We start from the raw sequence: 24,550 nt of genomic DNA, 5'->3' as shown, positions 1-24,550 counted from the left end.
AAAACTCATAAACATGGTCAATATAAATTTAAGCTCAAATGTCTTCAACTTACAGTGAAAATCTAGGTATACTTCACAACAGAAAGCTTTTACAGGAAAAAGATGATCCAGTATTAGCTAAACACGTGTTTGCAAGACACTACTCAACATTGCCTGGAAAAGGAATCTTTTTCAAGCTAGTATCTTTTTTTTAATTCTTTTTTTTTTTTAAGGAGTCATTTCTTTATTCAGCAGTTCAACGCAGTTAACCAGAGCAAAGTTGAGAAAAACTTTTCAGTTCAGCATCCCTGCCCCTGTCTATCTCCTGGATGGAATATATTCTAAACATTCTGAAAGTGAAAACATTTTCAAAGAATAGTGTGCATGTGCTAATTCCTCTTATTAATATCCTACCACATCTTTAAAATTGCTGCCAACTTCTTGTTTTTTGTCTGCACTTCTAGCTCACCATAACAGACAATTCCGGACAGCCACTTCCACACTGCTGCTGCAACAGTTTACATAGACTTAACACAAAAAACTCTAGAAATGATATGAGACACTCAATCCATCTCTGACAAAACAGCGGCTTCTCTTCGAGCAGCATGTCTATAAATCAATTAAAGGCAAAAATCTATAGATAGAATGCTATCGCACTACTGGAATTGTAAGAGGAATTGCAGGAGACAAAGCGCAATTACACATTACAAGCAAGGTTAACAATCTCATAATCCTGGAAAATGCATTATAAGAACTCCAACGACCAAGTTATTGAAATGTATTTTATGTCACGTTCAACAAAAGCCTCCTTTATCGAACTGCTCCTACACTTATCCAGCACAGACATTCCAGGGAAAGACTGCCACCTACTGAAAGACTGCCACGGCTTGCTGCAGGCTTCTACAGTTTTCCTCCACGTTTCTCTGCCCATACCCGAAGAAGACCTTCCCTGTTACCGACTGCACTTAAATACTTTGCATGCTGATGCTAAGTAGCAGCACTCTGAACACCTCCAAAGAGAACTTAGCATTTCTGTAGGGCAAACTGCACACAGCTCAGCCAAATGTGTATCTTGCACATGAAAAAGAAAAGCAATCTTAACTGGAAATAGCTTCTGTTAATAAGCCAGTCCCATTGATTTAAATGCCCTGTTCATGTTCTATGATCTTCACTGTGAATGTGCATATACAGCAGAATTTAATTATTTCATACTGTGAAACTACTACTCAACTAGCTGTCATATACTTTGTAAGGCATCACTGCTGTCAAAAACTGAGATCAGATGAGTCACAGAAGGGGACAAGACCACCGTGATGGACACTACGAAATGTCTTTATTTCTATAATGTGGGAACTTTCTTTTCAAATAAATGTAGATTAGGCAAATCACCCTCTTGAGACATGAGGGGTAAGACCTATTTAAGCACCCAATATTTAAAACATTTAAGTGAAGTTATTATTGTCAGACTCTGCTAACGATTTTGGCTCAATAACTATGGCAGGAAATTTCACAACCTGAACACACGCCAACATCTCTGCAAAATTATGGCACTTAAAAGATCGAAACAGGACAAAATATAGGGCATGCTGTGGGGAGCATGATGTTAAAGCCAGGCTTCCGAGAGGTTGTTTTATTTTGCTTGCTTGTCTGTTTGTTTTCCCTCTCCAGTACTCCTTCCAATTGGGAAGCAAAACAAATAGGCACTTAACCCACAGCAAGTAAGATTCCCCTCCAAACTGGTATTACGCAGCAGATTTCGTATTAGAAATACAAATTGGAAATACTAGGTTTTCAGCTAACGTACAATCAACCCGTGCATTTATAACAAAACCTGAGAAATACTTCTGCCTACAAATCTCAAAATGTAATATGCAAAGATGGTTTAATTTTATGCAACTGGTTAAATAACAGTGATAAAAAGAATTGCCATGCCAGAAACAAGATCTCCTTATCTTCATAAAATCCAGGTCTAGTTTTATTCATGTTTTTCATGTATTGAGAACAAATATTCAAGCAAAGGCACATGTCAGCTTGCCTCTCTCACATTTTTATTTTTCTCCCATTAGTAAACTCACACACATGTAAGGAATTGAGGAGAATTCCTTTTTTTTTTTTTTTTTTTTAAATTCAGGAGATCCCACTTTAGAAAAGAAAATTAACACTCCACATCTACCATTAGAAAGAAGCAAAAAAACAATAATAAAAAAATAAAGGTAGAAATGGGTCCAGGCTGCAGAAGGCCTGTATTTTTCTTGTCTGTACATTCAGAATCAATGCCCTGGCTTACACCTGCATATTTAGTGTGTAGAGCAAACTAATGTAAATCAAAGTGATTTAAATAATTAATTTTAAAAACAATGACAGATGAAGAATCACAATAAAAATGTCTTTTGAATAAGACATTTGGAATAGTATAATTTTTATCTATTTTACTCAAGAGCCATTAGTAACTACAAAAAAGGAGAAGCAAAAGGTTAATTCCTAATTAACACAAGCGTTTCTTGCTTTCCTTTGCCTAACTCTGAGTAAGTTAAGTTATAAAATTGATCTGAATAAACTTAAGCAAAGAAAGATCCCTTCTGTACCTGCCTGAATGGTTGTACATGTCAAAGACTAGTTCAACTTGGCAACAAAACAGGTTAAAGTCACTTACATGGAGCTTCTTCCAGTTGTTTTTATTTCTTTTAAACTGCACTGCCAAAGATGGTTGGTAAAAACAATTTATGTTATTCAAATCAAAAACTGAATGGTTTTTAAGCTTTCAAATACATTGCTAGAATTTTAAAAAGTGTTTACTGTGCATAACAAACATTTAGAAAGCTAATTAGACTGTGAAATTCCAGTATGTTTTTATCCTTTTCAGAAAGTCAGTTAATGCAATATTCTGTATAGGAAACTGTCTAGGAAAGCATGTCCTGCTCTTCTCCAATTTATGCAACACATGAGTTCTTCTGAACAAGCCTGCCAGCACTGCAAATGCTCTTATCTTAGCAAATCACATTTCTAATGACAAAAGGTTATTTAATCTTCATGACCCTTCAGGACCCTTCACTGTTTCTCTGACAAGAATGTCAAAAAAGGTGCTTATTAAGTGTCAAGCAAGAAAGAGTGGGCATATCTGCAAGATGAAAGCAGTGCTGTTTAGCAATACCCTAGCTGGCAGAAGTGCTTCGATAAGAAGCACTCTGACTTTAGTGGTGCTCCTAAGTAGGCAGGTAGACCAGCCAGGCACAGCTACACCTCCATTGCATCTAGATCAACAGTAGAAGCTGAGTTAGTTCATTCTGACAGATCAAAAGCACCCCTGTTCATTCTATGTATGTTGACTTATTTATCTTACATAGTCTAAAACAGAAAAGTGATTTTCTTGAAAAACAGTTTGTAATGGTCAGGCTTCTTTAAAAAAAAAAAAAAAACAACAAAAAAAACCCCAGCAAAATCACCTTCATTTTGGACTTGAAGGCACCATACTTTTGTCATTCCTCTCCAAATGGTCCCTTCAGGTTCCGTATTAGAGCTCCTGTTTTGCACATGGGAGCACAAATTGGACAACGCTCTTCCTGCAGATCCTGAGATGGATCTTTTCTGAAGCAAATCTACAAAATGGAGTTGACTTCCAAAACCAAAACAACCATGAAACTAAGCTTCAGCAGGTTTCTCTAGAAACATGACAAAGCACTAAATATCAATAAATGACTTGTGTCATAGAACCTCTCATTTTCTGTGAACTATGCACCTTTATTTTAGCTCGCAAGAGAGCCCCTCAGACGACTCACTTCCAACTGGCAGCCAGAACTGCATGCTTCATCTACAGTAAAGTACCACCCTCATTTAAGTAAGAACAACATCTTTGTAGCAGTTGTGGATAAAAGCTTCTGAAACATTCTCTGATGTGGCAGGAGCTATTGAACTAAGCTCCAGCATGCCTAAGACACTGCAGTGCCAACAGATACGTATTGGCCATGCTCATAAGTTAATGCAGGTCTCAATGCTCTGGCAATATTTCCATTCACATTTTGGATTTGTCTTCCATCTTACCGTTTACATCTGTCACTAGACACTCTGTAAGTGCTCACTGTTAAGACTGCTGTGACTTTATTAACAGACTGCCTTTTGGATTTACAGTCCCCGGATCAAAGTAATTTTGATCCTTCCTTTCTTCAGTGGCTAAAGGCTTGGAAGGTGCAATCAAAAACCTGTAAATCCACTTCCTAGAATGAAACAAAATTGCCAGAAATGACCAGGTAAACACCACTCACATGCTTTTGTAGTGGTCAAAAGAAAGAAGCACCTCTGAACACTAATAGCATAGGATCATGCTAGGACAGATGTTGGAAGCTTATTGGAAGTTTTATGAATTTACTGGACAGCTGCTAAAGACACCAACTAATTAAGTAGTCCAGACAGAGTTATTTGAAGGGGTACATTTAATACTTAACAACAAAAACGCAGCGAAAGCCATGCTAACGATATTGCAGCGTTTTGTAAAGCATGGATGACTCGTGGTTTTCCAAAGCAAATAAGAGAAACACCAATGTTATGAAGAAATCTGAGGAACAACCAAAACTGTCGCTAAGAAAAATTTTCGCAGATGATAAAGCAATTTCATTCACTATCCGAGACCTTACTTGCTGGTACAGTTGTGGTCTTAGCGCCGAGTTCTCAATCATAGTGTGAACCATGGTGATTAAAGGTTCATTCTCTTTCATCTATTTCAAATCAGGAGGAGCATACAGCAAACATCAGTTTACAGCATGGCTAGATTTGAAAGACGACACTGTAAAATATAGCCTCTACTTTAATTTTTTTCTAATAATACAGTAGATTACATTTTACCCCATGCTTTTTATATATTCCATCATTCAGTAATATCAAACATCTGAAAAGATTAATGATATCAAACAAATGTAGCAAAACCACATAAAACCGCCCCAAACCAACAAAATATTACTTGAGCAAACCTTTCCCTTTTAAAAAATTCTTAACATTCTTAAAATAGGTCTGGCTTTGCAAGATATAGAAATGATGCATATCAGATTATGCAATAGGAAATCAAAAGACCTTTGAAATTATAGTTTTAGTAACTCAGTGCATGTCAAATAGATAATCACATTCCTTCAGAATACAAAAGCAAGGTGTAGATTTTTTGCTCGCATATCACAAAATGCCTTTCTATACTGAATTGTTTGATATACTCTGGAACTTTGAATCACTGGTCATTTCATTTATCCATCCTCAAATATGGATGTGAAACTACTTTGAGTTTTACATTTCTGAGCTGGTCAAACATCTTCTGTACTGATCTATATTTACTGTCATGTATGCAAATGTAAAAAACAGATCTGTGGATCATTACAGTAAAAACTGTACACACTGAGGACTTCAGAAAAGTAAGCAAAACATAATAGGGATTTTTTTATGTTAAAAATAGACCTTCCTAAGAATAAGTGAAAAATTACAAAAACTTAATTTTCATCTCCTAAAGAAACTGAAAAGTCACTTAAACTATTTTTTTTTTTCTCCTTATAGGAAAGATTTTTTTGTAGTCATAGATACGAGACTTCTTTTTGTTGTTGTTGTTGTTGTTTTGTTAAACATAGTTAAGTCTGTTCAGCTGGTAAATTAATCACCCAATAGAATACCTTATCTCAATAAGCAAGCTGATGATGCTGTTTGTCTAAGGCAGGGAAAAAAAGCAAGCAAAGAACTCCTCCTATTTGCTCTGTATTTTACAGCATTACATAAATAGAAAATTAGAACTGACGCAAGAAGTTGTTCTTCCTTTACTTTAAATCCAACTGACAGACTGTTTAATATTCATGAGAGACTATGTATCAACCCTTCTGTTAACTGAAGTGAGCACAGGCAGGGAAACCTGTATTGAAGAACTGGCAGAGTAAAACAGCCACTGGCCACAACGGCGAGTCCCATGCTCTAAGGTAAAGAGAATGCCTGTTTTGTGCTTTTAAAGTACTATCATGAGGCCACTCTCAAACAGAAACTGGACACTATTCACAGAAATTTCTAATCGGTCAAGTTTGCATGCTCATTACAGAAACATGCCCTATTTTTCTCTCATTTAAATAAAATTTGCTTCTCAAATTTCTGAACAGTAAAGGGCATGTTTTAAATCCTGTCATACATTTGTTTTCTCTCCAGTTAAAGAGACAAAAATCTCTAAAAATTAGAATTAAGATTTTCCTTACACATAAGCAAACTGAAGCATGAGCTGCCTGATGACACACAGCAACACATCCAGCAGTCTTAGTTTTCTCACTCACTGTTTCTCCGCAGACACTTCATCTTCCCTTTTCTCTTTACTGATGTAGTATATGCAGACTTTCTCATCATTTGGAAATGATGTAAAAACACCTCCTTGACATATGACACATATGAACACTCATATGATTACAAGATAGCATTTGAGTGGGTATGTTTTAAACTGTAACGCCAAGCTACTGACATTTTTTTTTCCTTCCTCTTCCTAAATTCTCTCCCATGCTATGGTAACACCCAGCACAGATGACATTGCAGTCTGTGCTGTTCTGGTGGCAGCCATTGGCTGGATTAGCAGCTCCCCACCATGACAGATGACCTCACCAATGAGATAAGACAGTGTGCTATGGATGGCATAAGTCTGTGCTCAGATTGGAATTTTTTATCTGTTGCCTCTCAACTTCCTAAAATAAAAGCAGTGGGAACGGGACCAGACTAAGCCTTTCTCCTACCCTTCCTCTGCTCCTTCATCCAAAACAAAGAAGGAAAAAGCATTTTTCCTTCCTGCCTTCTTTTCCAACAATAATCCAACACAGTCTGGTTTCTATCCCACCCAGATCATTGCTCTCAAAAAGTAAAAGGGAAGATGCAGCAGAAAGAACAAGAATGGTGGCTTTGTCAGCTCACTACCTTTTCCAAAAAACTTGAGAAGTACAATTAAGAGTTGCATCATAAATGTTGCTAATATAGGACACAGAATTTTAGGCTGGGAAAAAAAAAAAAAAAAAAAAAATTAATGAAGGATATGTGCAGCCTGAAAGGCCAACTATGCCCTAAGGGGTGGCCAGCAGGGAGAGGGAGATGATTGTGAGGCCCCATCTGGAGTACTGCGTCCAGGCCCGGGGCCCCCAGTACAGGAAGGACATGGAGCTCTTGAAAGAGGTCCAGAGAAGGGCCACTAAGATGATCAGGGGGCGGGAACACCTTCCCTATGAGGAAAGGTTAAGGGAAGTGGGCTTGTTTAGCTTGGAGAAGGGAAGGCTCTGGGGAGATCTCTTTGTGGCCTTTGTACTTGAGGGGAGCATATAAACAGGAGGGAGTACAACTGTTTACATGGGTGGATAGCGATAGGACAAGGGGGAATGGTTTTAAAGTGAGACAGGGGAGGTTTAGGTTGGATATTAGGAGGAAGTTTTTCACACAGAGGGTGGTGACGCAGTGGAACAGGTTGCCCAAGGAGGTTGTGAATGTGCATCCCTGGAGGCATTCAAGGCCAGGCTGGATGTGGCTCTGGGCAGCCTGGTCTGCTGGTTGGCGACCCTGCATATAGCAGAGGGTTGAAACTAGGTGATCTTTGAGGTCCTATGATTCTATGGCAGTCCTATCCAAACAGCCATCCTTCTCTAATTTACTCCCTTTTTCCAGAATCACCTTCATCATATCAGAAAGAGGGTGATGAAGAGGAGAAAACAGGAGCAAAACATGAAGACAGCATGGATGCTGGCTACTGAACCTTCACTGATTTATTTGACAACTTCTTGTTCAAGTTCTGTTATCTTTATGCACCCATTAAAAACTAAAAGAAGCTTTAAAAAAAAAAAAAGTATCAGCAAAAGAAAAATAAAGATACGAACAATTTAACACCTAAGCCATTCACATAAAGAGCCTCCTCAACATAAAGAATAAAAAGAATGTATAGAGCTCACACTGTGACAAACCAGCCTGGGATATGCTGAGATTACACTAACACACACACAAAGAATTTCAGAGATAACTTCAGCTCAGAAGAAAGGGGTTTCTGAGCCAAAGAAAAGTTTTACTAGCAATATAAAATCAAACTATGTGTTTAGAGACCAGTTTGCTGGAATCTTCTGTACTAACAGAGAGATTCAAGTGGGACCTCCTGCCACAGCTGTATTTACAAAGGAGAAAAAGCAGCATGTCTAGCTTTTATGTAAAAAATATGTTCCTACTTTCCGTTACCATTATTGTAATTACTGGGTACAAATTCATTCAATAAATACATTAAGGAGACTGCTGGCTTGGATTTAGTAATACACAGAAAACAATCCCTTAACATTTTGTAGTGCATAAGACAGAGATTATATTTGTCCACTTAACATGTCCCACGCTGACAAACAAATCAGCATTGCTTGGAGTTCTAGCTACATCCAAATAACTGCTTCCTAAAAGACAAATCAAACTCTCTTCTGCCTCCCCAGGAAACTTAAGGCAGCAGAGTGGTTCAAAATCTCACTTGAAGAAAAGGCTACAATAATTCTTTTGGCTGTACATCAAAGAAACAACATGGATGGGTACACGTGCATCAGCCTCTTCAGTCTTCCCCCCATCCCAGCCCTGAACTCCAACAACAACAACAAAAATTCTGAAAGCATAATAGAAAAGCACCAAAAAATGTAACATAAGAATTTCCAAGCATCTCAAAGGGAAACAGCTATACTAAAAAGAAGCAAGATTTATAAAATGCTATGGGATGTTCTGGAGTTTTGATAAGAATGCCACCGAACAAGCAGACAACAACTTACTGCAATGATATAAAAGTTAGCGTCTCTACACATGAACTTCTGACTTCCTGAAAATTCCTCTGTGTGACCTGAGAGGGAACTTGCTAATTAATGCTGTGTACAGCACTGCAAGTATTGCATTCTTTGTGACTACAGTGTGAGAGCTGAAGATAATAGGTCTGGAATTCCACCAAATGCTCTAGGAAGAGAGGGTTTTAATTCTATTTTCAGAGATTAAATATAAATCAAGAGCGGAAATGTTTTGTTTAAGTACACTGGGCATTTAAAATTCAAAGCGAGTGACTACGCACGTTGGTTACAGATGCAAATAGTGAGGAGGCAAGGCCTCAGACTAAGAGAAACATGGGTCTTTTCTTCTCAACATAAAGGAGAAATGATAATGGACAAAACAATAAAAAGACATAAATGAGACACTAGCCCTAAAGCAAAAACACTCTCGGGAGGATTTATTTAATGCAAGTGGATGGCACTGTAATACTAACACTAGGAAAAGAAGAAAAACTGATGAGAAACTAGGACAAATATTCCAATCTGCTCTTCCGTGATTTTATGATTAGTATATTTTTGACTTGTTACTGATTTCTTACTGTAAGAAGTACTGTAATTTCTTGCATCCTTGGTAAAGGCAATGATTACATGTTTATAAGATTTTGGCACTTCCTTGAATTAATAACATTTTATCACATTACATTCACAAATTTCATCTGAGACAAGTAAAGAGAAAATCCTTTATACTGCTTTGTATATTATACAAAGGCCATTCTCTCCTCTTTATCCTGTGTATTATATTGACAAGCTTGGCTGATCAGGTAGCAGTGTGGTACCTAGTTTCAATTTTCACAGCGAGTTGTTCTTCCTCAGCAATGAATTATATTTTTGAAGACAGAATTATTTTCTTAATCCAAAACATCATGAGCTGGAAATATTTGAGTTGGATGAGTTGGAATGAGTTGAATATTTGAGTTGGATTTGCCAAATTTAGCAATTAGAAAGAGCAGTTTTCCCCTACTTTTAGACCTCCTGCAGCTCCTTAAACAAGGTTAAAATGTTTAAAAATGCAGATCTAATGGGATTGGTCATTATTTATACATTGATTCCAAGAGATCAGAGGAAGATGAAGTCACTGGCTGAAGTGTAATGGCAAAAAATTTAATTAGGAGAAAGAATATTGGAAAAAACTTTCCATGCTTTTAACTAACAGACATCTAGTTGCTTATGTTTCTTTTAAGTTCTTGTGATTTTCGATGTTCTGTTCAAAATTTGCCATTTAAAAACTTCTCAAATACAACTTGCAAACGAAACCCATTTTACCGTGTAACAAAGCCATAATAAGAGAAATTTGGTATCACAATTATTCCCTTGACAATAAAGTACAATCGAAGACTGAATTATATTCCTACTCCAAACATTAACAGAAGTTATACAAATCTCATTCTCATATAAATCTTTAAGAAGCAACCGAGTAAAAGGGAAAAAAGTTATTTGCTAAGCTATGATTAAAACCTTCTTACATGTGACACGGGGGAATTGTTTTAAACTGAGACAGGGAGGTTTAGGTTGGATATTAGGAGGAAGGTTTTCACACAGGGGGTGGTGATGCAGTGGAACAGGTTGCCCAAGGAGGCTGTGGATGCCCCATCCCTGGAGGCATTCAAGGCCAGGCTGGATGTGGCTCTGGGCAGCCTGGTCTGGTGGTGACCCTGCACATAGCAGGGGGTTGAAACTGGATGATCTTTGTGGTCCTTTTCACCATAGGCCATTCTCTGATTCTCTGATTCTATATTTGATCTCCCTTTCATTTTATGTCTTGCAGAAACATCTAATTCTTCTTAATTTGGAAAGTAAAATAATCAGAATACTAATTTTATAAACTGTACGTGTATCATATGAGCTTGGAAATAGGGTTTCACCTTAGTGAATGGTGGTAAAATGCTACAGTCAGTGTTATAAAAGGAAGGATATGAAGAATAGAAAAAATAACTGGAAAATGTCTGCTGTATTCAGTAGAATTTCAGTTTACTTTTTTCATTCTCTGTCAAGTCTGTAATAAACTAAGCTAATTTGTGCCACTTAAAATGGTCATGTATTAAGTATCCAACTTTATGAAAATCACTGAAAAAATCTACTTCCCAAGTATTTCCAGCTTGACAGGAGCAGACAAAAGGTGTTAAAAAAAGTAAGCACACAAGAAAACTGCAAATCCCACCTGATGGTCCAAATATATGGCATTCCTTTGAAGGTGATGCGAAAGAATCTCACTCTAGAGGCAGCAGTTAGAGGGAAAAAGGAAAGGGACAGAAGGGTGCAGAATGCATGAAAAGAATTTTTAAAGATGTAAACTAGACAGTGAACTGTTTAACACAGAAATATAATGTTACTTTGCCTCCCTTTTTGTGACATGTTAACAGGTTTTGATCTCTAAACAGAAGTGATGAAATTTTGTCATGAACTGGCCTACGAAATACTACATTACATTTTGGTTCCACACATAAAATACAGAATGCTCACATGAAACATCTACTATATTTGATTAAACAAGCAACTACAAACCCTTTGGTAAATATGTTTTAAATGTCCTAATACTTTTGACAGATTGCAGTAAGATCATATTTGATATGATGCAATATAAACAATAGATTAATCTCATGATCTTTTACTGCTATTTTTGCTTATAACAATTGGTTAAAAGCCTGCAACTTTAAAGTAAACAACAATATAATTTAAAATATTCCTACATCATTTAAATTCAGCTAATATCAAAAAGTTATCAGCTAAGACCTCAAAGGGTTAATAACAGAACATCATATACACAGTCACATTCTATTCTACACCCTCAGCAGACAGAGAATCTTGTACTGTGGGTAAAATGCAAACTGATTAATGAATAACTAAAAGTTAGTGAGAATGGTACATGACACACATTGCTTTATAGCTGACCTTTGGGCTGTTGGCCTCAAGTTTTAGTTGCATGAGCTGTGCTAGTGTGTGTTCCCGGATACTACTCAGTTCAGCTTGCTGCCGTCTCAGCTTTATTAGCAGCAGCGTGAGCTCCTCTGGCTGAGGGAGTGCAGTGTGAGAAGCCAAAGAGTAGAAAAAAGGTTAATTGGTATCCTAAACAACACTTAATTAAAATAAGGCTTCTTATATCTTTCTCAAAATAACTTTTTATAGAGATACAACAAAAGATATACCATTTTTCCCAAATTGACCGTTTTCAAGTATATAACAAAAGGGTTAAGTTTTAACTACTTGAGTAGCAACTGATACTGCATATCCCATAAAAATTGCAGCTTTCTGAGTGCAGGACAAAAAAAGTGGGGATTTTGTAGAAGAAAGTCCGTGTGGCCCTCAAACTTTTTGGCATGCATATCAAATTGATGATATTGACTTCAGTGAAGGGGAATATAATTCCAACCCTTAGGATATCATTATCTGTATGGACAACCATTTGAGCTTGGTAGAAGAATAAAAAGTGCCCCTAAAAAACTTTAATTCTTCAAATTTCTGTCAAGATTAAAAGTAAAAACAAACAAAACAATCCCAATGAGACAGCTGAACCATGTCAGGAGCAAACATTTTTGACAAAATTAAACTGCACATGTAGGACAAAAATAGTTTTCCTTCCTTCCTTCCACAGGTCTGAGGCACTGACTTTTATAACTGAGATGTAAAATACAGCCTCAGGAAGGAATAAAGGACAGTATTTAAAAGGTTGCATGAATAGAGTCACACTCAAATGGGTACTTTTCAGGTAATTCTACACAGAATGGTGTAGGTCAATTTGGAAAAAGCCACCTGAGCCATTGCTGAGAACCACTGCTATTAGCAACACTTCAAAGAAAATAAAACACTCTTGACATCACAAGTAGATGTTATGTTCCTGTTTGCTTCTGTTTCTTACACTTCTCCAGAACTAAGTCTTATAAGAAGTTAGATATCCATCCAACATTTTGATTTACTTACATGTTCCAGGAGCTTAAAAAAAATCCAAAACACAACCCCAGAAACCTGCTTGCTCTCTTCCCCAGTCTCAGAATTTCCCCAAAGCAAGGAAGTACAGAACTAGGCTCCAAAGATTGAAGTGTTAAGTTACTGAAAACCAAATACAGGTTTCTTAGAATGTGGAAGAAAAATATCTGAGGATAAGCACGGCACTGTTATGAGCCTGTACCGCAGTACCCACAAGGGGGAGCAAGGTATTTCCACATTGCTTCCGCTGTCAAAACCATTTGTTTTGAAGGAAAACCAGTACCAAAGTCAAGGTGGGCAGTGGTCAATCTTATCCTTCTATTACTTTTTTAATATCTGGATTTAAGATGTTTGATTTCAGAAACTAAGCATAAGAATCTAGGCTGCTATACAAGATGCTTTCGCATTCTCCTCAAGAATATGCAACAATGCTTTCAGCTCTTTGAAAATTGTCATCTTTGAAAAGCACAAGAAATTTTATTTTTAGAAACAACAGAATGGGAAGTAGCATCTTTGAAGAAAAGGAATAACAAATCAATTTATTTTCAGATCAAACCTTTTCTTGATATGGCTTGCAAAAGCTCAGTTTTAGTGCATTAACAATAAACTTACTGACAGTATTTAAATACGTTCGCAAACATTTTCTTTTTCTAGAGGAGTGCTAGACTTTCAAAGCATTGCAAACAATTTTGTCATTGATGCCAGTGCTGTGCTTTTGATATAACTCTTAGCACTCTTGCAACAAACAAAACTCAAGCATTTGTTTAAAGAGCTACTGCAGATTTCCTAATTCTGACCTCTGTTATGCATGTGCTGTGGGTAGCACTTCTGGTTTGTACAGGCAGAAGCTTGGACCTCCTTGCCCCCTACCCTGCTCATCAGCCCAGCTCCAGCAAGCCCAGGAGAGCTCATGGCGCCAGGAAACCAAAGAAATGTCTGCGAGAAAGAAGGCGTGGAGATAAGGCATCAGCTGCCAAAGGCCATCCCCTATGTTGTTGAAGATGCCACGGATTCATGCTGGGAAGTGCAAGAAACAGCAGTCTAGGCAGTGGGAGGATTAACTGGGGAACTGCTGCCCTCAGTTTCATTCAGTCTGTACTCTTAATTCGTAAACACCTCAGAAAGATTACAGAAAAGAGATCAAAACTGTCAAATCAAGCTAATGAATTTAGGACAATCTTAGTCAAGGGTCATGTTTCAGTTAGGGAGCTGGATTGTATTCACCAACAGCATTTTGATGAAATACCTACAGTGGAGTTTCAACTCCATTACAGAAAAATAGGAGATGTCAGAAAGGACATCATTATTCCAAAAGCAGTTATAGTATCCTTAAGATGTTCAAAAAAGGAATATTTTATTTCTAGGATTTTCTTAGTAAATATTGGAGGAAGAAATATTCTGTGAAACAGAAATCTCTGGGAAGAGATGTATTACAGACAATTAAAAAAAAAATCCTTCTTTTGGAAAGAAAATCTGGACTCACTGAGTACAGAATATTCTCATAATTCAATTTAACCACCTTTTTAGTAGCTTTAAAAAATTCCTACTAATTAAAATAAAGGTTATATTTAATGCAAGCTTTGAACAGACAAAGACTTCAGCATTGCCTCTTTATACTTAAAGTATTATTCTTATAAATAAATAAATAAGATGTACCAAATAAAAAATACAACTCACTGTTTTGCCTTGGAGGCTCTGAGGAGAAACAGGCTGTAAACTTAGAACTGCTGGCATTGACCTTCTGTCAGGCATATAGACATGCTGTACAAAAACAAAATTGCAGCGTGATCCATAGTTCCCTAAAATCTCAACAGCTATTACGTGCTAAAAAAAGTCAAGCCAACTTCATTCCCACGACAAATTTGCTGTATTTTTGGGAAGCTTTGGCCAGTCATGTTCTCTCCTGACTACCATTTTTGACACTTGAGTAGGCTACCTCTAAATTTCAGAAATATCCCAGATTTCATTGTTCATATCATTAATAGTTCTTTCTTATAGTTGTTGCCATACTGATATTATGTAAAGAATAATTTTAGTTTTCACCTATCATTGAAAGTTGTTCAAAATCTCTAAGATCTTTATATAGATGAGATGGTTTAAGGCTCAGGTCTATTCTATTGATTTTATACAGCCTGTCTCCTAACCATCTACCTCTTAAAAAACAGGTTTGTGTTTTTTAAGTTCATAGGGATGGTTAGCTGTGTAACTAAAGTAGGCTGGATGTGGCTCTGGGCAGCCTGGTCTAGCAGTTGGAGAGCCAGTACATAGCAGGAGGGTTGAAACTAGATGATCATTACGGTCCTTTTCAACCCAGGCCATTCTATGATTCTAAGTACAAACTGAATGGCATGAAAAACTGAAGGGAAACGGGAGTCTTGTATAGAAGACACTGAACATGAAACTAATTAGTAGCACAAAGTATTACAGATGGAAAAATACCTGAAAGCAAAACACGGCTAAAATGTCATATAAGCACATGCTCTGCAGCACTGATCTTAGTAATACTTCTCAGATTTGGGAGAAGAATTATTAGGTTTTCAGTGCAATTGAAACTTTTTGCCAAAACAAAAATACTTCTTTGTTGATAGGGACCTAAATGATAAGGACATCTGAGCTAATGATTTAGCAAAAGGCTTCAGGAGTATTTTACACAGTCAACTCTAGGAAACTAATTTTACATATTTCCTTGGCACTTGGGTTTACAATTTTTAGCCTCTCTTTCACTGATGATGATGTTTAACTTTATGTTAGTCACACGCAAAGGTTTTGTGCAGACTCCAGTTCTCTTTAGTGATCACCCTAATAACTCTAAGCATCCAAAGAAACGTCTACCCTCAGTTTTCTATTGGAACCCAAGGCAGCCAAAATTGTGGTTGAAAAACAGACAGTAATACGTGGAAAGAAATGCAGGACTTTCAGTTCTCTTGGAATTCCAGCTAGAAAAGCTAGAAGGGAGAATATTTTCTACACATACAGCAAACTATTCTATTTTAGAGAAATGTAATCTCATGAACAGCAATATTAGGACCACATGTTTTTCTGCAACATATTACAATATCTTTTACAACCTTTAGATTTTAAATGCTTTTTTAAATCAAGCAGGGCAATTTAATCCCCATTTCAATAAAATATAGGAGAGTGCAAGACAACAGTAGTGGCATACTTTCTAAAAAAAACCCCACAAATAAGGTTTTTAACTGTAAGAGCATGTATTGTACCTTAGTATGATGCGCTCTGTGTCTCCGATCAATAGTTACATCTCCTCTTTGCACTGGTGAAGACACTTCTGATCTGTAGGTCCGCTGCGGGGAATACGCTTGGAAACCCGCTATTGAACCATGAGAAGGCGAGGTGGGAATTGAATGCATTGTCTGATCAGAAATATTCATCATCGTTTTCGGGCTACTTAAAGTACTGTGCCTAGTAAGGGTTGTTTGCTTATTGTAAAACTGACGTTGCTGCCACTCGTAGAGCTGCCACATCGTGTCATCACGCATCGACCTTCGTTTTTCTTCAGCTGTCACGGGTCCTATGGCTCTGTCGTAAGCTGATGGCGTCATGCTGCAGAGGCTCTCTGGCCTTGCTTTGCTGTTTCGGGGCAGTGTTCTGTAGCCTTCTGGGTACCGGGGTAAAGCTTGAGGTCGATGGCTTGGCATGTTTCTCGGTAGAGTCTGATATGAGATTATACTGAAACACAAATATGCTAGTTAGTAGATTAGTATATTATATTAGTTTATATTAAAATCATGGCAATAAAAAGTTACTCAATACTGATAAGGTTTATCCTGCCAGCTCTTATCATTTTTGAGTACCATCATTTAAAAAAAATGCAAAATATCAAGATGATATTTCAGATGATATCAAGATTTTTCAGCACCGTAGCAGCTGAAACTGGATCTTATCTCAGATTAACTGCCTGACAATTTAATCCCAATTTCATCTTTTCACCAGTTTAACCATCTAGTAATGTTGACTGTAGATCAAATCTGGTCTACATGCTAGACAGGACCAGGTTTTTTAAGCTTAGAATTTCTATACTGTTCCAAACGTGAGTTCTTCTTAAATGCTTTTTCAAAAGTGAAAAAGTCTCCTGTTGCATCTCTGAGAAAGAATTAAGGAGTAATGAAAAAACAACATGAATTTGTAGCAGCAGCTTAAGGAAAAATAGCAGTTATTGACAGAGGACAAAACTGAGGTCATAAACGTTGGTTCATTCAGCCCTTATCTAAAATTCTGATGTGCATCACTTAAAGTCATTTGCTTCTGATCACATCTGTGAGTGATGCTGGCCCAGAGACAAAATCTATCTCAAGCTGAACACGATGCAGCCATCAGAGGGCAGCAGCTTCCAGCTACGCCTCAGCAAGCCCAACTCAAACAGAAACCCTGGAACCTGAAGGCACCAGAGCCTCAAGTCAGCTCTGAGCAGCTTTGGTGCCATAAACACATTAAAGAAATGATTATAGTAAACGGTGAAGCACTGTGGGTATTAGATCCTTATGAAATAATTATTAAGGAAATTGATGATGGTAAAAAAAAACAAAAACAAAACCGAACACTTTTCACTGAATATAGTTGAATATTTATAATCGCTTGTATCATTTTGGAGATGAAAACTGTGGTAAATAGGTTTACAATACAAAGTCTGTGGCAGATTTTGAATCTTTCTAAGAGTTAAGAAAGTACTATCCCCATTTTATAGATTGGATAGCTTTTTATTCTCTCAGAAAATGGCTCTTAATCTTGTTCTTTTGCTGCAAAATCTGCCTACGTGACTCTACATTTCTTTATATAATATATAATTGATGGCAAGGGCTTTTCTCCATCTCTATATTAGAAAAACAACTGAGACATTTTTGGGTTTCTCTTCTAACTTTCAGAATATTGTTTTAGTTATTCACAAATGAGTATGGTGAAGTCTCATATTGTCATGAAAGCAGCCAGTAGTTAGATAAACCTCTTTCAGTAAAGCTCCCAGTCTATTTTATTAATTGAATGGATGCTATAATCCTGTTGGCTCCTTTAAATATCTCAGTGTGAACAAGAGCTGCATGAAGATCTTAATATGAAAAGACAGAAATCTGAAGTCTGCATACAGCTACTTATATTCTAGAACATTTAGGAAGATAATGCATCCATCATTTATAGGCAAACCATAACTAAAATTGATTCACCATCGTCCTGTTGATACTTACAATATAAATGCCCTTCCAGTCAAACCCAAAAAACAACTCTGGACAGTGCTTCAGCCTGGAATTGCTTTGCATGCAAAAGGACTGCCACAGGCAATTAAGCAGTCACACAGCCTGCAAAGCTGCAAACTCCTGCTGTCATAAATAGCTTCCTACTAGTGTTCCCATCAGAAGAAAAGTTTTCCATACGAGTTCACAGGCTCATTAAGAACACCCTCAGAGATGCTGGGCAGCAGTACTTGCTCTGGTGTGTGAGCTGGGCCATGTGGGAAAGAGACTGCTGCTGCAGTTTTGGAGGCTCAGTATTCACACTTATCAATACCTTCTGATCAAAACCTCAAAACATTCCTCCATCCTAAGGAATGAAAATACCAACTGGTCTAGAATATTCGACCTTTATGTGGGAACCAAGCAAAGGGTGACAAAGCAACAATGAACAGCTGGTGCTGAGCAGCAGCCACTTAGTGCTTAGGGCACGGTGGGGAGACAGAGGTCCCACCCTGGGCTAGCAGCATCTCAGCAACACACTTGGTACCAGGCGACCCTTCCTCTGTGTTTTAAACATTTAAGAAAGGTCTTATCACAGCCTAACCAGACCCTCGTCCCAAACTTTAACATAAACTGGAGCTTCTCTATACTCTCAGCCATGAACTTCAGTTCTACTTAGACTCTCTGTCTCCAGCCAGAATCTGGCAATCTGAACGAATAGGCAAACAAACCAAAAAAACCCCACACATTTTAGAGATATCACTACACATTAGAAATTCCGGTGGTTACTCAAGACTGCTTCCACGCAGTAGCAAAAGGGACAGCACAATGTCTATTTTTTTTCGGCTTCACAGAAAACAGAATGGCTTGGGTTGGAAGGGACTTCAAGGATCATTAGCTCCAGCCCCCATGCTGCAGGCAGGGCTGCCAAGCTCTATATTTAATACTGGACCAGGCTGCCCAGGGCCCCATCCAACCTGGCCCTGAACATCTCCAGGAACAGGGCATCCATAACCTCACTGGACAGCCTGCTCCAGCACCTCACCACTCTCATAGTAAAGATCTTCCTCCTGACATCCAACCTAAATCTTCCCTCCTTCAACTTAAAACCATTTCCTCCTGTCCTGCTATTATCCACCCTTTCAAGGAGTTGACTTGTTAAAACTTGTTAGCTTTCTGCAGAGTTGCAATTCAAAGCCCGCTTGTGTCATCAGTGCCCCTCTTAAAGCCTCAACAAGTGTCTCTATTGTCAAGAACAAAATACAGTTAATTAGAGAATATTCTTAGTGGTACTTCCCACTACAGTAAATCAGTTTTAGGGTTTCATGCTTGCTCAGAATCAAAAAAAGGGCACAGCTCTTCAAATTTCTACCGTTTGGATGCAAGTTTTACAGTGCAATTTAAAAAATCTAATTGCAACAAGGAATTTTCTCAGTTCTCATTATGCAAGCATACACAATAAAATAAATGTCAGGTTGTGCAACTCACTCTCTGTAGTGCAGATTCAAACTTGAGCAAACTACTTACAATGAGTAGTTCATGAAAAAACACATTAACTATTCCTAATTATATTTAATGAAAAAGTAAAGGCAGTGGGGAAATTTTTAACCAGTTTTGGCATGTGTAAGACAAACTAGTGCAGATTTTTGCTGTTTTGCAAAAACTTAAGAAGTCTCCAACTACAATTCCACATTTTAAGAAAACAGATCTTCTGAATTTGGTTTTCTCATAAGCTCTGCTATCTATCTATATGTGAAGTTCCTAGCTCTTCAAAACATCTCCCTTAATATCACCCCATTATTTCTAATCTTATGTAATATTCATTATTATTTTTCAAATATTTTTCAAATATTTTACTGCTAGAGCTGCTTGTCTGTAGGGCAGCCTGGAAGCAGTGCCAGAAAGAGAAAATGCTATCAGCACAAGATTCAATATTGTCAATCATTCACATGCAATTTCAAAGCTTCAAGAATATGCACCAGAGCTCAATATTAGAACTGGGAGATATTTAATTTCACAAGAAAAAGAAGCTTTAAGCATCAAGTTAGTTAAATTACTCTGACTTACTGTTAGGCAAAGCTTCTCTCGCTCTCTCTTTATTATAGTTTGTTTAAGTTTAAAAACTGACTGGAATATTTTTGAAGCATTTTAGATAAATATCGTCAGAAGAATTTGAACATAAAAAACACAAAGGACAGGGCTCTTACATGAACAGATTTTAAGAAGGAAAAATTAATTTTTATGATTGATGTCATTCTCTCTGCTACTCACACTCACACCCCAAAGGGTTTTCTGACCATTTATTAATAGCTTATTAATAATCATTCAATGTTAATAAAAGGTGAACTTAAATCTGGTCTGAGTAGGCATCCAGGCATTTCTTGTAGAGAACAATGCATAATACGTAATATTGTTCTCTATAAGAATGTTTAAATAATGTGGATGGAAAAATCAAGCAAGTAGCCCGGATACAAGACTAAGTACTATTTGGTAGAAAGTCTAGTTAAAACAAAAAAATTACATAGCACTTACCCTCTTGCTTCCTCCTCTTGCCCTTTTCCTCTCTGTATTTTAATCCATTGTTCCAACTGCAGCATTGAATTAGTTCTCTGCATAACTCGTTCGGACTCCATATGTGACTGAACTGCATTGTGCTGACCTCCATCTCCAGTATCTGCCAGGACAACACCAACAGCTTTATTCTCAGCTCCATTTAAATGAACTGGTCTGAAGTGTCCAGCCTGAACTGTGGTTATGGGTAGTGTCCTGTATTCTGATCCCAAAGGATTTAGCTTCACACTGTTAATTTTTGTTAATGGTTTATCTTGCCCAACTTTCTGGAATCCGTATTTTTCAGCTTCCAAAGCCTTCTTCTCTTCATTTTTGTTCACTTCTCTGTTTTTCTGGTTATTTTGTGCCTCTGGCTTAATTAGCACCCGATGGTTTGAAATATTATTGGCCTCTCGAGGTGGTGTATTTTCAGTGGTGAACTTCTCAACTCTAGAAAGGAATATACAAAAAGCTGTAACATCAAGAAACCATTCATTTTTAATAATAATAAGAAAAAAACAGTGAATCTATTTCCTGTTTATCAGGGTAATTTCAATGATCATTGTCCAGATATTTTAAATTAATATATTTGAGAAAAAAATCCAGGATGTATTTTCTCAATTATCAATGACAGCTTCTTTCTCTTTCTTTCTCTCTCTCTCTTTTTCCCCCCTCACCCTCGATGCTTCTCCTTCCTATTTTGAAAACATTTGTAAGTTTAGGGTAATTTTTTTTAAAAGATAGCTTCATATTAAGCCCCCTGATAAAATGTGCATTAAACAAGAGCAAAAAGCCAGACACTGAAAAAGCAGATGTTTGGTTCCCAGAGGGCTGGACATTTAAACAGTGAAAGTAATCAGTAGTTTTCCAAAAGCCAAGGCTTCCAGAAATCAACAGCCTGAAATTCACACTATTTTTAAAGCTAGCTTTAAAAATGGTAGCAGACTACACTGCTGAATAGCTTATAGTTCACTATACTGCTGGATTTAACATATAACAAGATCCATTTAAGAAAACAACTACTCATGGTCCCTGGCATGAATTAGGTTTCTCTGGTATGCTATCTCTTAGACATCATACATTTTATGGGAAATAACTGTGGCTTCCCTAAGTTTAGAAGGGAAGATAGCTGCTGACTAAGGAAACTGTACCACAAAAATAATGATATTTTTACTGCTTTGGAGTACTTATACAAGAAAAGAATGTATATGGTTCAGTTAACCATTTTCCTTTTAAAATTTCAGAATGTCAAGAAGCTGTATCTTTTTTATCCCTGGGACATTTTTTAGTGTGATGTACTAGAAAAAAAAAGAACAAAAAAAGTTGAAACATTTTGGTCAACATTTTTGGGAATGGAAGGAAGTATTTGTTTTAAGATTATATCTCTTTATAAAACCAAACATTCAAAGAATAACATTTCATTTTATGATGTTGAGCTAATCTTTCCAATCTTTCTGCATCCTTTTGGGGAGAAAACATTATTCATCTTTTCATTTGTGTCCTGTTCAAGCACCTGATCTGTGTGTAGAAAGACCATCACGTATACAAATGTCCAAGAGCACAAGACCAGTATAAAAAGTGATCTGCTTCTAAGTAACTACACTCATAACGGTAAGCATTTTTGCTTACCCAGACTTGAACATGAGGCCAAAATGTATAACAAGTCTGCACTTCCTTGGCATGTTGTTTAAGCCATGAATTCCCAAGAAGCCAACTATTTGTTGGCTTCAACTCCAGTAAATATATAAAGGATGGAAGACTGTAATGTCCTTATAAAACATTATCCACAATTAATAAAGCTGAGTGTTTAACTTTATAAGCACCCTCCATTATCAGACTATGATAGAATCATCACAGAATGGCTTGAGTTGGAAAGCTTAAAAAAAAATATCATCTAGTTTCAACCCCCTTGCTGTGGGCAGGGTCACCAGCCACTAGACCAGGCTGCCCAGAGCCACACTGAGTCTTGCTTGCTATGAATACTCAGTGATGTGAAGGGGATCAAGAACTTGTAAGTACACCACTTCAAACAACAGCAGGACATAAATGTCTGCTGCACCTTGTATTCAAGTTTGTGTGAAATACACATGTATTTTGTGTGTATTTCATACTATGATAGTTCATGAGTGCGTAAGAGGCATGGTATTTCCCCACCTTTTTCTGACACAGATGTGATGATCCCAATGTCTTTCACTATTAAAGTAATAAAAATTATGAAGGGAACTCTAAATAGTCCTTTTTCTTTCTTCCCACAATTACACCTGAGCTGCTGACATTAAAGTGCAGAAACATCAAATTTATTGCAAATGAAAATATTTGTATGAATAAATCCAAAATGCATATCTTCAGCTGCTTACATCATCATTACTTTTAAACATAGTTTTTTCTCGTACATCACTATTAAATACAAATGTTAGATGCATCTGATGCTTTCTGATAGCAGAAAGTAAATCTAAAATTTCTGCCAGTGATAGACTGTAGAGAAAAGAAATCTTAATGTACAACCAGTTTCTACGTAGAAGGGGAGAACGCGTGTTAGAACTGCTACATCTACAGCACATTTTTTATAATTTCCAGTTATCAGCAAAGAAATACTATGCTCATCTTACTTTAAAAGTGAGGGTTAGTTTGTGTTTTTTTTTTCCCCAAGACTTTAGAGTATTCCAAGACCCAACACTTCTGACCCTAAAGGGTTCCTCCTTTAGGTTACACGAAGAAATGGATCACCTCCTCCCTTCACCTCGAAACTCTATGACCTAATGTTTTACCACAAGCTAAAGGAATTTCCCAAGAATTAAAAATGTTATTTCCCACAATAGTCAAGTCAAAAATGGCATTAAAATTTCATCTTTCAGCCAGCTCAAGAGTTTGCAAGTAAAGTACTCCTTTTGAACTAGTCCTAAACACAGGCTATATTGTGTGTAGCATGCCTTAGTACTATCATAATGCCACCAGGTATCCTCTTACATGTTACATCAGTCTCCCTCAGGGTGCTTTGCAGTAAGGAGGCAGTTGCCCTTTTACAGATGGAAAAACTGTGCTACAAACAGAGTGGCATCTCTAAGGATATTCATCAGGTGGACAAAAAAACCAAGCCTTAGCATAGTATTCTATTCACATTATCATACTGGAGATGCTAATTGGAAAAAAAAGTAAAAATCACATAACAGTTTTTTCTTATCACTTGTTGCTATGGTTATACGCAGCAGAGATAAGTATTTCTATTTGACATTCTTTCTGATGATCCTTCTCATGGTGTGACATTCAAATTGATAAAAATAGATTTTGGGGCTTGCCTTTAACTCTGTGCATCAGATCAGACAACATAGCGTGAGCAAGAAACCTCTTTCAATAGCAGTTGTTGCAACCAAGAAAGAAACATCAGAAACTAGTATGCAAATGTAAGAAATGGAAATCCATATTTATGCAAATGTAAGAAGTAGAAATCCATATTTATTTGTCTCCATGTTTGTATGTGGCTCTCAAAGGTTTTCAACAAGGCTTGTGAGATATGTTTTGAGGATGGAAGAGGAAGAAGGCAAAAGAGAACGAGCATCAAATACATATCAAATACAGTTTCATACTATATACAATTTATTGATTTCTACCACAAAACAAGTAATATGTAGGGAATGGTTCTATGAGGAAAAATACTATTTTCAGCGTTTATAAGCAAATATTATAAACAAATACAAAACTCTAAAACAGATGAGGGGGTTATGTAGTCAATTATCAGACAAACATGAGGATGGCCCAAAGCCAGCTAGAGGCATTTGAAAAGAAAGAGTCATGTTTTTCAAACCAATCACTGTCAGTAAGCCCCCGCTGTGGATGTTGTTATGCTAGCAAGTGGTTTTTTGCCAGCTTAGCTTATGCTGTTCAGGGAGAGTAACTACAGGAGAAGAGAAAAATCTTCTCTTAGTATATGCTGCAGTGCTCAAGAGGAAGATACAATGGCTCTAGCACACACAGTTAACAGTGAGCGTGCAGGAAAATCATGCTCAAATGATGGAGTGTAGAGAAATAAGCATTTAGGATAGAATGGGCTAGTGGATATGTGGATGGATATTAACAGCCACAAACACAAGCAAGCAATCAGTACTACAGACA

General features: G+C 37.1%; 1 protein-coding gene across 15 annotated transcripts in view; it reads right to left on the bottom strand.

The window, feature by feature from the left end:
- The window catches only part of PLEKHA5 (pleckstrin homology domain containing A5), a 169,353-nt gene that overhangs the window by 26,062 nt on the left and 118,741 nt on the right, over nt 1–24,550 (bottom strand). For 8 of the 15 annotated variants that reach the window (XM_085231103.1, XM_085231044.1, XM_085231049.1 and 5 more), the window contains 6 exons: nt 20,423–20,890; nt 15,929–16,397; nt 14,388–14,471; nt 11,679–11,798; nt 10,948–11,001; nt 4,608–4,688 (listed from right to left, as the gene is read on the bottom strand). In XM_085231103.1, the coding sequence (XP_085087229.1) occupies nt 4,608–4,688; nt 10,948–11,001; nt 11,679–11,798; nt 14,388–14,471; nt 15,929–16,397; nt 20,423–20,890 (1,276 nt within the window). The remainder of the gene's footprint in view (nt 1–4,607; nt 4,689–10,947; nt 11,002–11,678; nt 11,799–14,387; nt 14,472–15,928; nt 16,398–20,422; nt 20,891–24,550) is intronic. The other 7 variants (XM_085231080.1, XM_085231136.1, XM_085231152.1 and 4 more) reach the window with 5 other exon arrangements.

This window comes from Meleagris gallopavo, chromosome 1 (genome assembly GCF_905368555.1).
Source record: "Meleagris gallopavo chromosome 1, MGAL_WU_HG_1.1, whole genome shotgun sequence".
NCBI lineage: Eukaryota > Metazoa > Chordata > Aves > Galliformes > Phasianidae > Meleagris > Meleagris gallopavo.
Note: the sequence above shows the minus strand (reverse complement) of the source record. Positions and strands in the feature narration are given on the sequence as shown.